General features: G+C 45.6%; 2 protein-coding genes across 2 annotated transcripts in view; one reads left to right on the top strand and one right to left on the bottom strand.

Annotated features, from left to right (window-relative positions):
• Positions 1-129: 129 nt before the first annotated feature.
• Positions 130-1,701, bottom strand: map1lc3cl (microtubule-associated protein 1 light chain 3 gamma, like). Its single transcript, XM_061787767.1, is given in 5 exon segments — positions 130-594; positions 597-769; positions 853-959; positions 1,042-1,097; positions 1,456-1,701. Coding segments are annotated over 5 exon segments (462 nt in total). The 5' UTR covers positions 1,517-1,701; the 3' UTR covers positions 130-529.
• Positions 1,702-4,205: 2,504 nt separating this feature from the next.
• The window catches only part of si:ch211-168f7.5 (uncharacterized), a 12,752-nt gene continuing 550 nt past the window's right edge, over positions 4,206-16,407 (top strand). Inside the window, exons 1-4 of the mRNA XM_061788195.1 lie at positions 4,206-4,664; positions 11,624-11,843; positions 13,575-13,802; positions 13,886-16,407. The exon at positions 13,886-16,407 is cut by the window's right edge and continues 550 nt beyond it. Coding sequence (XP_061644179.1) covers positions 4,455-4,664; positions 11,624-11,843; positions 13,575-13,802; positions 13,886-16,350 — 3,123 coding nt within the window. The 5' untranslated portion in view covers positions 4,206-4,454 and the 3' untranslated portion in view covers positions 16,351-16,407. The remainder of the gene's footprint in view (positions 4,665-11,623; positions 11,844-13,574; positions 13,803-13,885) is intronic.

Below are 16,407 nucleotides of genomic sequence, written 5' to 3'. Positions count from 1 at the left end.
AAATCTGACATTTAAATGGTGTGTAGACTTTGGCTGGCAACTCTGCTACCTAAAAACATTCAAGCTAAAACAAACATATCTGGAGGAAGCACATAACTGGTTTTATTTTAAAAAAAATATCACACCAAGTCAATGTATTAAAAGGACGTTTATTTCTTTTTGAATACCGAAACACGTCACGGTGCCTCAATAGTCCTTGTGACGAGAAGTCCGGGACAAGAATTCACATTGTCGAGGAAGGTGAGGAGGAATAAGTGCTACGAGGGAGTGATTAGCAGCATGACTCTGCGCCCGTTTGGGCACCTTCGAGGCTCCTGCGTCACCAGAAGCACGCACACTGGTTTGTGCGCATTGCAATTCTCCTGCAAGATGTCAATGACACCCAACGATGGACATTTATCGACGTTTCGATCATAATACTCAAGGGGGAATTTTCTGTCTTGAGTGTATCCTGAATGAGTTGAATCTCTCCCGTGGCATAACGTGTCGGGCTAACACCTCAGGAAAGCAGCCCTCGTGCGGGCACGGTTCAAATTTTGAAAAAATTGGCTGTTGGAGGTAGCTCAGGTGGGTTCTGGCTCAGCGCGGCGGCCTTCCTGCCGGTCGGGGCGCTCCGAACATTTCCTGAGAGGCGTAGGTGATGTAGAGGAAGCCGTCTGGGTCGCTGTGGTGGGAGTAGACCTCCCCCATGCTGGAGGACATGCAGGACATGCTTTTCTCAGCCACGAGCAGGAAGAGAGCCTGCGTCGATTCCAGGTCGATCTTATTCCTGAGAGGACAGAGATGGAGCTCGGAATGAGACGCGTAGGACAAAAAGGTTGCGGGGAAACTGGAACGTCGTCATCATTTTACCTGAGCAGGCAGAGGAACTGACCCAAGGTGAGCTCAAAGGGAACCAAAAACTTTGTCTTGTCCAGCAGGGGGAGAGTCTTTTCACGGATGTAACGTTCCACGATAACCTTCGACACAAAGCAGTCATCAGCTGGAGGGGCGAAGCTGACAAGTGTTAAGACGAAAAGCCACACGGGAGAAGCAACTCACGGGCAGCTTGTTGGGGAATTTGGAGCGAATGCTGCACACTTCATCTTTTCTTGTTTCTAAGAAGAGAAAGACTTTTTTTTGTTTACCTATTGGTTGCCTTTTTAAGCAATAGCATGGGTTGGAGGTAAAAAAAAAAAAAAAAAAGGTGACGCACTATTAGTTAAGATGACTTAATTCGGGGATAAAACACCCCATTATCTTCACTAAACATGGACTGTGCTCTCTCTGACTACCATTGTTTTCTCTCATCCCAGGAAGATGGTCTTGTCTGACCTCATCATCCTCTGATGCAATCAAACAGGAACTACTCCTCAATCACAAACGTAATCATTGGCTAGCTTAAGCAAGTGTAAGACCCACTTGTAAGAATAGACAGAAATCAATCTGTGCCTGAATACATTTTCCATCACTCACCCAAGCACTTCCTCTGCTTAAAGGGCATCATCATCTCCATGGATTTCTCAAAGGGCGCCATCTTGGTTGCTTGCTCGGGGTGGTTTGCTTGGACCTGCGGTGTTGGAGATGTTTTGCGGCGGTCGTTGGCCCGTGGCTGACGTTGACGTCCCCTTGGGTGGAAGTTTGCAAACCCCGATGAGCGGCGGGCACCGGGGGGGGCTTTATAGGCGAGCGAGCGGGGAGGAGTCCAGCCCAAAAAAAAAAAAAAAACTATTTGGTCCCTGCTAGTGCCTTCACACATACTGGTTACCTGACTTAGCATTCTTACAGTCATGTGGGCTGTCAGGAGGGGGACACAAAGGCCAGGAGAAGCAATTTAAATGAGGTCATACCACACAAGACAAAACTCCTGGGGTCTTGCTCACGATTAAGGGAAGAATGGAGAGGGAGATCGACAGGCAAAGGCGCACTCTGTATCGGTCTGTCGTGGAGAAGAAGGAGCTTAGCTGAAAGGCAAAGCTCTCGATTTACCCATCGATCTGCGTTCCTACCCTCAACTATGGTCACAAGCTATAGCGTGAGAAGCTCGGGCATCCGGGAGGGGCTCGGGTTAAGAGCCGCTGCTCCTCCACATCGAGAGGAGCCAGATGAGGCGGCACGGGCATCCGGTTAGGATGAGGTGAGGTGCTCCGGTCACACCCCACTGGGAGGAGGCGACCCAGGACCCGTTGGCGAGACTACGTTTCCCGGCTGGCCTGGGAACGCCGAGAGATTGTGCCTGAAGAGCTGGACAAAGGTCGCGACCCGACCTCGGATATGAGGAAGAAGATTGATGGATAGACCAGGCTGACAATTTCTTCTCAATGTCTGATAACCGGGCGGAACACTAACCCTAACCCGACTCCACAAGGAGAGAAAAAAAAGGTTATTACAGGTGCTAACGTCGCAGCGTAATTGATGCAGCCCCCCACACACACACACCCAAAAAAAAAAAAGCGAACTAAAAATGTCTGAATAAAGCCGCTCATATCACACATGGGAATTAAATGTGTCATTGTTCTAGCAAACCGCCATTACACCCTTACTAGCACCTACGACATTCGGGCCTTTGCACTAAGGTCACAGGTTCGAATGCCGGCACGCATCAAACCCAATCAAAGTATGGAAATTGGGATTGGTTGTCGGAGAGAAATCAACTGAGTACTGCTGCCGTGCGTTCCACTGGGAGTCGCCAGAGACCTTCGGCGAGCGTAGACAGCGGCGTCGCAGAAATGACGACACAAAATCCAAATGGTTTTGTTGACAAACAGTATATGATGAATTATTTGAGTGTCAGACCCAGTGCGATATGTTCAAAAACTGAACGGCCTTGTAAGACTTTGACTCTTGATGATATATGAGATTTATTTAGTCACCCACAACTCAAGTGCGGAAGCACGTTGTATAATAGTTTGTATTTACTATGACATGAAGTACTGTGATGTATTAAACTGTTCATTTCCGCCTCCATGCGCACACACACACACTTTTGCAGTGTAGTCATGTCTCAACTGAGGTATGTCATAACAAACATGAAAAGTGGCTCAGTGCGGCAGAGGTCAAAGGGCAGATGCCATCATTTGATGAAGATCTCCATCTGCTGGTCAAAAGGTGCAACTTGTCAACTACACAATGTGTCAGAGGGCTGAAGTACAGGTATTTGTTTGTTTGTTTGTTTTACTTATTTCATCATTATTAATCAAACGCATTCAAGTCCCCGTAAAGTAAAAATAAAAAGATCTCGTTAACTTTTCTTGGAGCGTCTTTTACGTGGATCCAAACACGACGGAAAACCGAACAAGGCAGTGACATATTGGACGACACCGGCGGGCGGGCTGGCTAATACTTCACTCATATAAAAATAAAAATAATAATAATAATAATCTCAGGTAAATCAGTTATTCATCCATTCATTTTCTTTTCCGCTTATCCGTACTCGGGTCGCAGGCAAGCTGGAGCCTATCCCAGCTGACTTTGAGCGTTAGGCTGGGTGGACCCTGGAGTGGTCGCCATTCAACTGCAGTGCACATATGGACAAATGACCATTCACATCAATGGACAATTTAGAATCTTTAATGAACCTGACATTCATGTTTTTGGAATACGGGAGGAAGTTGGAGTATGCGGGGAAAACCGACAAGCATCTCTTTACGTGAGGCCTGTATAAACTTTGTAGTGTTGACTGATGTGATGGATGCAGACTTTGAGTGACAAGTGGGGTATGCCAGCCAATCACAGGGAAGATTACATACAAACAGCATTCACAGTCAAATTTATATGGACAATTTTGAGTCTTCTCCTTCCACCGTGCCGCCCAATACAATAATACATGAGCTAACGGGTTGAATTTTTCCGCTCCCAAAAAAAAGAAAATGGCATTTTGGGCCTTCGGGCTCTGTTCACAACCCATGCGTGTCACATCAAACACTGTACGCTAGAAACTTCACCAGGAGACACAAAGGACCCTGGGAACATAAAACAGACCCCGTGATGAGGTCACTCGTTCAGGCACACTATCTCTATGCGAACTCTCCGGGAATGTGATTTTTTTTTTTTTTTTTTTACGTACTAGTCTGTACCCCCAAGTTGGACTCATCCTTTTTTTTTTTTTTTTTTTTTTTTTCTCTCCTTCTTCCCAAGTTCCCATGAGTCAATTCGAAAAAAGTTGCCAGCCAATAGCAGCGCGGCTGCGGCGCGTTGCCCGCCCGCCTCCCTCGCCGCTCCCACAGTCTTGTGCGTGTGTTGCATTGTCTCATTTGGAACTGCTGCAGCCTGCTTGGCACACGACGGTCACTCGTGGATCCGGTCGCGGCTCATCTCCGCAGTGAAATCATCCACCGTCGGCTTCAACGCGCGTGAATGACCCGGCTGCTATGTTGCCACCTCTCGCCCGGATGCCTTGTCCGCTCCGCGGAGCGTAGCATTCGTCGCCCTCTGCTCGCCGACTGAGCGGTGGCCAGCGGCGACAGCGAGGAGGGATGGCCGCCGGCCGCCGCGGCGGCTGCGTCAACTCGCTGTGGTCGGGTACCGAGCGCGTCCGCATCGGGGAGCGTCTCAAGGCGACGCTGGCCGGGGTTCTGGAGCTGGAGCTGCTGCGGTGCAAACACCTCGAGATGGTGGACACCGCTCTGGGGGGTCGAGGCAACGCGAGCGGAACCCCGGGGAGCGGAGCACTCCGCGGGCAACAGGTCAGTCCGCGTGCCTCTAAATTCGTAGCACGGATCTCTGACATGGATTGAAGCCCTCCCCCCTTTGGAGCTGCTCCAGGAAAAGGGTCACTTTGGCATAACAGACACTTCAGTAGATACACCGCACGATATTATATGCTCACTTCTGACTGACACTGATTGCACAATTTCGTGGTTGTCATTTTCTGTGGTGTTGAACAGCCGAATATGATGGTTGCCTTACCTTGCATATTAACAGTAAGGGCCATAAATATTGGGATATCAACACAGTTCTCATGGGTTTCGTCTCTAAACTACGGAAGCGTATTGCATTCAATTGGATTAAAAAAAAAAAAAAACTTCTGTTTTTCTGAGTAATTTTTTAATTTTTTTAAAAAGTTTTTCTGAGTATTTTTTTCTGTCTTTGAGTAATTTTTTTGAATTTTTTTCTGTTTTTTCTGACTAATTATTTTTCTCAGTTTTTCTAATTCTCTAACCCCCCCCCCCCCCTCCCGTTTTATGACTTTTCCCCCGTGTTTTTGTGAGTAATTTTGTTCTTGTTTTTCTAAGTAATTTCCACCCCCCCCACACACACACTGTTTTTATGACTACCTTTTTTTGACTATTTTTTTCTGACAAATCTTTTCTGAGTTATCGGGACACATCGAACTCACGCAAGAACCTGCGAACTGCAAGTGACTCTTTGCGGACTCCGTAGTAAGCAACATGACCGGCTTATTTAGTTTGATCAAGTTTTATTTTTATATGGGTTTAAGACACTGGGACGTACTCCTGTCTTTGAGTCACATAGATGGTATTGTTATTAGTCATTAGAAGAAAAAAAAAAAGTCGGGAAAAATAGTCATAAAACAGGGCAGGGGGAATTAGACAGAAAAACTGAGAAAAATAATTAGCCAGAAAAACTGAAAAAAATATTTTAAAAAAACAAAGCCCTCAAAAAAATTACTCAGCAAAACAGGAGTGTTTTTTTTTTTTTTTTTTAATCCAAGTGAATGCAATACGCTTCCGCACTAAACACCACCCCAATGAACGAGATGTGCTTTCACTGACGATTTTCAACTTTAACTTGAGGGTATTTCCACTCAAACTGGTTGCTTTTGCATTATGCTTCAGGTCATTATAGATCTGCACTGTGAAGCGCCGTCAAATGAGTTCTGAAGCATTTGGCTGAATATGAGCAGATAATATTGCCCCAAACACTTCAGAATTCACCCTGCAGCAGTCAGCATCAATAAATACAAGGGAAACAGTTCCCGTGGCAGCCATACATGTCCACGCCATGACACTACTACCACCTTGTGTCACTCAAAAACAGGAAGGCCAGATTAGAGTGTCTCAAACACCAAAAAAGCCTTTAAAGTTCCGGAACAAAATCCTATGGACAGATGAGACAAAAATCAACTTGTGCCAGAGTCACTGGAAGAGAAGAAAATGAACTGCTCGTCATCCAAAACATACTAGCCACTTAATCAGTGAAAAATGGTGGTGGCAGTCTCGTGGCGTGCACATGCATAGGGATAAGGACCGGGCCTGACCGCAAATAGCAAAAATCTGTGAATAATTGATGCACATTAAAACTGCCATGAAAAAAAACAATCCAGAAAAAATTGTTAATAAGCTGGAAAATACCTCCAATAAGCTGTTTCTAAGCAAACCGGGGGTAAGCCCCTACCCCTAATATGTATAAAGAAATCTATTTAGGAAAAAAAAAAAAAAAAAGATGTGCAAAAAGTTGAATCCACGGATGGTGAACCATAAATATGCAGGGGTCTACTTTATATACAGACTGTTGCGATTTCGACACCGTTCACCTGATTTGGATGTAAATACCCTCAAGTTAAAGCCGTGTGATGGGCAAATTTACATTTTATTACTTTGTCTATGATTTCAAGTTTCAATTCGCAATAGAAGTTTCATACTCGCATATGTTTCGTCTTATGTAATTCATCATTATATAATTGTCTCACAGTCAATATACTTCCCACTAATTGTACAAATATTACTGTAGCATAGATTGTATTTATTAGCACATACCAACATGCAAGATTTAGTTTTTTTTCGTGTTGAGATTAGATTTAAATGTTTTTACTTTGTTGGTTTGTGTCTACATTATTACTATGATAGTATATGTAAAAATGTAATTTCCCCTCAAGGGCTAACCAAAGTACAGTATCTATTATATCGTACATGACAGGGCAGGAAATTAGAAGCATTGTTTGATGTAGTTTGCTATTCGACAACAAACTACAGCCCTACTAATAAACATGAGCGTTATTATCTGTGTAAAGGTAAAATTAGAGTGTGCAGGGGGTACCTAATGTTATGGTCAGTACACAGATCATATGACGCTATCGTGTAGAGAATGTGGGTTGACATCTAATCCACAATGTTCCTGCCCGGAGCTGTGGCCTACAGTGACAGTGATATAGTGCATTATTTGTGAACATGAACTACATTTCTTTCGGTGAAATCGTCATCATGAACATGTGACGTTGTCTGTTGCCCCGTTGAAAAGTGAAGGAGAGCATGGCAGAAGGGTGTGCTGGCGAGAAAGTCGAGTAATGGAATAGTGAAAATTCCCACTGGCAAAAAAAAATAAATTAATAAAAAAAAAAAAACATTTGACAGTTATGGAAAATATATCCCTCCATTGTCTGTACTGCTTTTCTTCAATCCATCCATTTTGTGCATCCACATTAGGGTTGCGTGTAAGATCGAGCCTATCCCATCTGACTTTAAGTGAGAGCCAAGCCAGCCAATCACAGGGCACAAACAACCATTAACACTTCCATTTCACACCTATGGACAATTTAGAGGCTTCAACGTACCGAACATGTTGCATGTTCTTGCAAAGTGGGAGGAAGCCGGAGTACCCTGAGAAAACCCACGCAAGCACAGCTTGCAAACTTCACATAGGAAGGCCGTAGCAGGGATTCGAACCCTGAACCTCAGAACTGTGAAGAAGGCGTGCTAACCACTCGATAACTGTGCTGCTGGAGAGGCTAATGCTTCATAGAATAATGCCCAACTATTCTTTAGTTACTGTCCACATTTGACAAACTGCTGCTTTGACAGGTTCATGCTGGGGCCTTTGACAGTAGGATGATTCAGTTCAACTACATAAACAGCCTTGTTGAGAACAAGTTACAACACATTTATGAACATGGTTGGCTACTCAATTTGCCCATGGGGATGAATTAAGTCTCTCTCTCTCTCTCGAAAGCTCAACGGCACAACCAATCTACTTCAATGTCATCAAGTTGTTGCTTTTTTTTGTTTTTGTTTGTTTCAATAGAAATAGTGCATCCCACACTCGAGCAGGGGTGGTGAACTGGGGACCAAGTATAGCCCGTGAAAAAACAAAAACCTCTCAAGAATTGTTAAGAAGATCAAACATTTAAACCCCTAATGAAATAATGGTTACCCACCCTTTATGCTAGAGTACAAATGACAAAATCTTCACGGGGACAGAAAAGCGAAGCATCTGAGCGATGGCATCATGATGGAAGTGCTGCCTTCCACACCGCCCACCCACTATCATCTCCTTGGTTGTGCCCTCCAACCATTTGGTGCTGCAATGCCCTGCAGAGAGGACAAGGTAGCATCGCTTATTCTCAACTCAGAAAGCGTTGCCGACCTGCCAGTGTGACCCGGCAGGTCGGCACCCTGCCCTGCCTTCCGCTCCCGCCCATGTAAACAGCAATGCGGTCCAACATGTAGACGCTTGTAGATGGAACAACATACAGTTTAATGATCACTTCACACATGGGGTCTTGCTCGAACACATTTTGCCCCTCTTTGACTGCATGACTCAATGCTTTGGAATTATATAACAAGCTGTTTTCCCAAATACACACTCACTGGGAACTTCATTAGACTGTGCCTCCAATACAAGTCTTAACAATTTTGCTTTCACACACACAAAAAAATAATAATAATATGGCCACCCTTTGTCTTGCTGTTGTAGTTGTACTTTGGCCTGTGTCACACAGAGACAAGATTCTACAAATTCATAGTTTGGGTTTGAAATTTACCTTTTGTGACAACAGCTATGGAATGTTTCGGACACACCTCGTACTTCTAAGATTTTGACTCTCATGAAGCAAAAGGTCATCTAAATATTACAAACATCTCCGTTTGATATATTGTGGCCCCACGTCACAGCAAACTATCAATCCATTCATCTTCTGCAGCACTTATTCTTATTAGAGTGAACTGAAGCCCATTCCCAGCTGACTTTGGGTGAGAGGCAGGATACATACTGGACCAGTTGCCAACCTATGGCAAGGCACATGCACTCAAGGCTAAAAACATTGGCACAAGGGGTGCACTGTATGTGCCACATCTATAGACAATTAAGAGTCTTCAATGAACCGAACATGCATGTTTCTGGAATGTGGGAGAAAGCCAGAGTACCCGCAGAAAACCCAGGCAAGCACGTAGAACATGCAAAGTTCCACAAAGGAAGCCCGAAGCCTAGCCTAGTCTAGAAGCCTGAACCTTGGAACTGTGAGGCAGACACGCTAACCACTTGCTCACTGTGCTGCCCACTCAGTAAACATATTGTTAAACGATTGCCTCACACGTATTACTATCTTTGTAAAGGCATGACTTGCATTGATCCGATTAAATGTTCAGGTTTACCTAATGATATGGCTAAGGAGTTTAAGGATGTGAAGTCATGATACAATGTGCTCCACCAGCTTGAAATGCAATTTGCTTTTTTCCCCCTCACTAATGCTAACAAGTGTGCAAATCCACATTTTGCAAGCGCAGATTAAGGCCACACAGGGTCAAATGCAGTGGGAAAGAAACATTCCATTTGAAATGAATCTTTACCTCATCTATACAAAATGCAGGTCCATAATAAGCTCCTTGTGCAGAATCAAACACTTGTTTACAGATTTAGAAAGGTTTAATACAGTTGAAGAAAATGAACGCATCATTTTTAGTAGAAAAGTTGTCAGTGTGCAAAATGACATGATTTATCTTTCATATTTAGGCCCAGTCATCTTAAGGAACATGTCAAGAGAAAGAGATGGATGCACTGCAGTGTGTGTGTGTGTGTGTGTGTGCGTACACGTGCATGCAACTGGAGGCAAACTCCTGAAAATGAGGTTTAGTGTTGGGAAGCATCGCCTTACATGGAGCCATTAGACTGACTTGTGGATGGAGAAAAAGGCTTTGTCTCTGCTTGTTGCCTCTAGAGCTGAAACACACACACACACACAAAAGTCCACCTGATTGAATGTTTCACAGAGGCATGGCGTGGGGGTATGTTTAACATTGAGAATTAATAATGCATGAAACAATAAATAGTGCTAAACAAAACACATATTTCATTGTTTGGCTGCATCCAGTCCACTGATATATGTGTTGGTCCTCATTGTGCCAGAGGCGCTCTGCTGCTCACATGAAAAAATATCAGATTACATTGCTCACAACAGCACTCCCTCCACCTCCACTTACTCTCCTATGATTTGATCATGCACTGGACCTGTGTGCAACCTTACATCCCATAATGTGCATTGAAGCTGGACAAGACAGACCCAGATTTATGCATGCAAGGGGACTCATGTATGGAATCTTGAAATAGAATGAGAGTGAAAAGTGCAGGTTGAGTTAAACACGCAGCTCGTGTGTGGGAGGAGAAGCAAGAGAGCTGTGCTGAGTCGGGGGCAGCAGGCTGAGAGGATATTATGGGAGTGCGTAGGGAGTGGGGGGATTATTTGTGAAGTGGAGTTAGAGGAGAGTGAGTGTGGTGGTCACTGGTGGTGGTGTGTGTGTTGGGGGGAGGGGGGAGGGGGGGGGGTCATCCAAGATGCCATTCTCCCTTGCCCCAGCAACTGCTTACACCCTCCCCCTCCTTCAATCACTGAATGGGTCAGCCGTGGCCCAATGGTTAAGAACATCGCCTGCCACTGTGGGGTCCTAGGTCCAAGACCCCGACCGGACCATCCACCAAGATCTCACGCGTAAATGGCTGTGGTGTCCTTGAGCAAGACACCGATACCCCAAACTGGTGCCTGGGCACTTAAGTTGCCCCCTGCTCCAGTGTGTTCCACTAACAAGTGTGTGTTCACTAAATTTTGTGTGCGTGCGTGCATGTTCATGACAATAAAGATGCTTCTTCTTCTTCAGTCTTTTTATTTTTTTTACCTCTTTCCTCATCAGCAAGGAGACAGGTGGAGATGGACATCAGTTAGACTCTGAAGGTCTTCCTCACACCCTTTTTTATCCTCTTCTTCTTCCCTTCTGCTGCCTGTATGTCATCTGTCTTCTCCCATTATCTCCTCAGCCCCCCCGCCACCCACCACTCCTGTCTACTGTCATCCCAGCAGTGAGTCACTACCTGTATTGTTTTCTTGATCAGTGGTGCTCACAGGCTTTCTTGTCTCATGCAGAGGCTGACGGCAGTGTTTGTGGGGTGGGTTGGGGGATTTGGAGGATAACTCAAGGGAGGTGGGTTGGGAGTTTGATGGTTCTTGGGGGCGGGGGGGCACTCCATGCCCTCTTTAATCTTTGCTGACTGGATGAAGTGATTGTCATTATTGTTGTTGGGATGGAGTGTAGTTTATGAAATGTGTGTTAAGGGTAGATTGATGGAATCGGGGCAAGTCTTCCTGCAATTATTAGTCTAACTTTTCTAATTTGCGTGAATTTTATGGAAGGGAGAGGCAAGCCAGACCACCTCTGTGTGTGTCCCAAGCCTGGAAAAATAAGGGAGGGTTGGAGTCACGCAGGGCATCAGTCCAGTCCATAAAAAAATACACCAAAACTTTACATTACAAAAAAAAAATGGCAACCCGAAACTGGGTGAATGACGGTGCTTGGTCATTATTATGTCTGCCTAATGCAGTATCTGTGATGAGTTTTGACAGTATGTTTAAAAAAAAATACTGTGACATAACCACATGATCTCATCCCACACCTGTCTTGCACTGTTTTTTTTACTTCAGGCTCCCTCCCCCTCTGACACAATGGGCCTGTCAAGTCAGAGTAACCCAGACAACTCCTGTAGTAACTCTGGCGACGGAACGGTACATTCTTCACTGGGTGGGGGGAGTAACTCCCGCTGGTCCACTCTGTCCTGGGACGCCCCCTCTGACCTGCTGTCACTGCCCACACCTGACCCCGGTGGTGTGGTCCATCTGGACAGTGATTCCAGACCAAGCTCAGGTAAAAAGACGTACGAATAGAAGTGTGTAAATGTCTTGTGTAAGACATCTTTCTAAACATTAACCCGGTATTTTTATTATTTATTTGTATTTACTTTTGTTTACTCTTACTTTGTGTTACTTACCACTGACTCACTCAACTTTTCAGTCTTCCTGGCAAACACATTACCTAAACTGCTATCCAATTCATACATTCCTCCAAAGCTCAAAAGATGAATATGAGACATAAGTTCAGAATTCCAGCTTTTTCCCCATGGTATTTACATCTAGATGTGTTAACAACTCAGGACAGAGCACCTTTTGTTTGAAGCCACCCACTTTTCAAGTGAGCAAAAGTATTGGAACATACATTATTAAATTAATAGTGAATAATAATTAATATTTGGTGGCAGAACCCTTACTTGCAATAACTGCATCAAGCCTGTGACCCATTGACTTGACCAGACTGTTGAATTCTTCATTTGAAATGCTTTTACAGGCCTTCACTGCAGTCTCTTTCAGTTTTTGTTTGTTTCAGAATCAAAATCATCTTTATTCACCAAGTATGTCAAAAACACACAAGGAATTTGTCTCCAGTAGTTGGAGCCGCTCTAGTATGACAACCGACAGTCAATTGACAGTCACTGAGCAATAAAAGGTTGCCAGAAATGTGGTAATGCCGGTACAATTATTATTTATTTATTTTTGACAATTTTGCAAAAAGATGCAGCGTTCTCTAGCAATAGAGCAGTTTGAAATGACTAATAGAACAATAGTCCGGTGCAATGACCATTGTGCAAAGGGCGCCGAGACTTCAAGAAACGTATGCAGTTTAAAGTGACAGTGCGATAATCCGGTACAATGTAGATTGTGCAAATGTTGCAGATGCTACTCAGGCACATGAGGGGCCAGTATTGGTCAACAACAGATATGCAAATGGGGCACTACAGTGAGTGCACGAGTAATGTATAATTGGCCCGACAGAAATGTGACACAAACTCAAGACAAAAAATGTTCTTTCGAAGTCTTCTTCGAACAGTGGATTGTGATACCTTCACCCACAATGTTTCTGTCATGAACTCCTGTTGATACCCTTGTCCGACCTGTTCCTTGTCTGTTGCATGGTACACCAGTAGTTTTTCTTTTTCAGGACATTCCAAATTGCTGCACTGGCTATGCCCAATGTTTGTGCAATAGCTCTAATTGATTTTCCCTCCTCTCAGCTTCAAAATGGTTTTGAATGTGATTTTATGGATTTTTTTTTCTCATTTTTATCTTTTATAGGTGAGGTATACCTATGAGGAAAATTACAGGCCTCTCATCTTTTTAAGTGGGAGAACTTGCACAATTGGTGGCTGATTAAATACTTTTTTGCCCCACTGTAAATACCATGAAATAAAAGCTGGAATTCAGAACTTTTGTCTCATATTCATCTTTTGTTCTGAAACCCAAATGTCTTTAGTATACAACAAAAACAAAGGAATTGACCTTGCGGTTCCAATACTTTTGGAGGGGACTGTACAAATCTTTTGTTGTTTAACAAAATATTTTTCACTTAAGAAAATGATGTTAGAGTACTTCAGATTTAAAGATACTGTCACACTTGCACTGATATGTTTTGATTCTGGGGTGTCCAGTTTGGTGTTGCTGCTCCCGTTGAAAATATACAATATAGTCCTTATTAACTTCCCATAACACACATTATCTTTAGATAACGTATTACACATGCATATAACATGATCTTTCTTCCAAGGTTTCTATTCAGTGAGTGGGAGCTCTCTGTCAGACTCATGCTACTCAGTGTCCAGTGATGCTGCCCAGGGTGGACTGGTACAGGCGAATAGACCCTTAAAGCTTTGGGAACACGTCCCTGGGTCTGTGGGCAACACTGACATCTTATGGTCAGACTATGCGGTGCAACAGCCAGTAAATCACGATCACCGCAAGGACGCTGAGCCAACCCAACAGCAGTCAATGTTAGGTCAGATAAATTCTATTGTGGAAAATTACATGTAATTGACAGTTGTTGCAATATATTGTTTCTTCTGTCCTTTTGCTTTACAGTCTCAAGTGACCCTAAAGTGTCTGGTCTCAGCTTTCTGTCCGACCTCTACTCAGGCCTCAACCACTCATTGATTTCTTCCCTTCTCAAGCTTGACCATGTTTCCACATCTTCTGTCTTCTCCAATGCACAACGGCCCCAGTTAGACCCGTGCTACTGCGAAGACCTTGTATCCTGTAAGACAAAAGAGGTGTACCCATACCCCAGTCCATTGCATGCCGTTGCCCTCCAGAGTCCTCTTTTTACTTCTCGGACACAGGAGCAATCTCCTTCCCTAAACCCTGAAGGAAACCAAGCAGATGAGCGAACAGAAACCATCAGTGGTGTAAGTCTGCCTCACCAGCGTCAGAATGCCATAAACCCAGCTTCTTTGACCCAGCTGGAGCAGTACATCTCTCGACTAGCTCGACAATACCACCATCGGATAAACCTCTCCATCCCTGATCTCGCACATTGTCCAGTCATAAACAGAGGCCTTAACACGCCTGGTAAAAGTCACGGGTCCACACAGTCCCTGTCTGCCTTTGAAAGCTGCAGTACACCTTCCATGCTGCCGGGGGGCAATTTAACACCCTGCAAATCACTACTGGGTAACTCGGGTAGAGTCAGCCTCAGCACTACTGGAAAAAAACCCACCAGGAATTCGATCAACCTGGGTAGCCTTCCCTCTGCCACCGGAGAGGATTTGAACATCAATTTGCATCTTAACCTAAACTTGAACCTTGCCCCTGGTTTAAACTCCAACAGGGGAATTGTTGACAAATCCAAAAATGTCAATCTGGGGGTTGATCCTGCAAGTTCAACTGCTTCAGTGGTGACACAACCGTCATCAACTCCTGGCCCTGCGCTTCGAGCACGGCCTCGAATTTCCACCTGTCCCACCTCCCTGAACCACCGCAGTTCCTTGGAGGTCACTTCGGGTCCTGCACCTAATTCTGGATTTGGACCAGCAACCTTCCCTCACTCATTGGACTGGAGTGCTGGACCACCGTTTGGCACCAGTTTTGTATCAGCTCCAGGGTCCCAGCGCAACAGCTTGATGCAGGAGTCCAGCTCCAGTCCCAAGCTGATTGAGGACTCCCCCATGGTGGGGGAAATCTCTCGTCTCTCTGGTTTGTCGCGGGCTGTCGTGGTCGGGCTGATGGAGCAAGGCGTGGAATTGGACATCGACTGCTTCCAGGCAGAGGCGGCCAGTGAGTTGAAGAAACACAAAGATCTCCTTAAGGCCCACGCAGAACACCCACATGACCACATTAGACTGACCGACCTGAACCCTCTGAGACCAATCCAGCTGTCTCTCAGTCTCACCCATTCTCCACAGTCCCAGTCTAGTCTCACCCCTCCCCTCTCACACTCCAGCAGCCCGATCCACCCTTACCAGTCCATCCATGCTCCCTCCCCAGTCTACTCCTCACACAGCCGTTACCAGCAGGTCCCTTCCCCATCTGACCCACCCTCCTCAACGGCTTCCTCCCCTACCTCCCAACCTGTGCAAAGAGCCCACTACACTCCTCAACGTCCTCTCCAACCCTCTCCAATGGGAGCGACCCCTCTCTCAGTTTTCCGAAGAGACGCCCCTTTCCAGTGTTCGCTTCCCCGCGCTACCACCAGGACATCTGCGGAGTATTGTGGCATCCATCCCAGGAGTGGGTCCCTTCGACACACTGGGGGAGGAAGTGAGTCTGGTGGGAGCTGGAATAGGGTGGAGGGGGATGGGCTTTACAGAGGTAAGCATGGGTCTCACATGCTGATCAGGGCAGCGACTGTGAGCAGCTATGCCAAGAGGGAGGAATATGGCTCTGCTTGGTGTGAGGATGAGGAGACAGCATCATGCAGAAAGACCAACAAACTTAGCAGAGCTTTTGAGGGTCGCCTCTGGGGAAAAGACACTCAGAGGGAGGAGATGGATAGGGCAGAGTATGGCTACGGATGGACAAGGACCATCGGTGGAAGGGGGGAACAGAGAAGGGTGAAGGTGGCACCTTGCGCTCAAGACAAGAGGCCAAAGGTAGAAAGCTCACCTGTTTTCTCCAAGAAGAGGGGGAAGGAGGGTGGGGAGAAAAGGAGCTCCAGTGTCAGGATGTCCAGGAGGTCTCTGTTCAGGAGTGAGTCTCAGGGCTTGCTAGTGCCTCACAACCAAGATAAGTCCACAAGACAGTCAAACTGGGTTTCCTCTTTCGATGTGGGGCAAAGTGCCATGACTGCGGGCAGGGATGAGGGTGCCAGACTGCTGAGCGCAAATGAGGACAAGCACCTCTCGTCCACTGCAAGCCTCTTTAACCTCTCCTGCTCTCAGAGCTTCGAGAGCAGCAGTCACTCCCTCACTCCTCTTTCCTCTCCCTCCTTCTCTCCATCCCCACCACCAAGACTGCCCCTCCAGCGTTCTCGATCCCTGAGGGACTTGGGGAGGCGAGTTTTTGGCTCCATGAGGTCCTTAAGCCTCAAACAGAAACCATCAAAGAAGTGATGTTTCAGCTGACTGATGTTAAAACTGTAAAATTTAAAAAGTAGTGCTTTTGAACTG

This window comes from Phyllopteryx taeniolatus, chromosome 10 (genome assembly GCF_024500385.1).
Source record: "Phyllopteryx taeniolatus isolate TA_2022b chromosome 10, UOR_Ptae_1.2, whole genome shotgun sequence".
Taxonomy (NCBI): domain Eukaryota; kingdom Metazoa; phylum Chordata; class Actinopteri; order Syngnathiformes; family Syngnathidae; genus Phyllopteryx; species Phyllopteryx taeniolatus.
The sequence above is the reverse complement of the archived record's forward strand: the minus strand, read 5'-3'. Positions and strand labels throughout refer to the sequence as shown.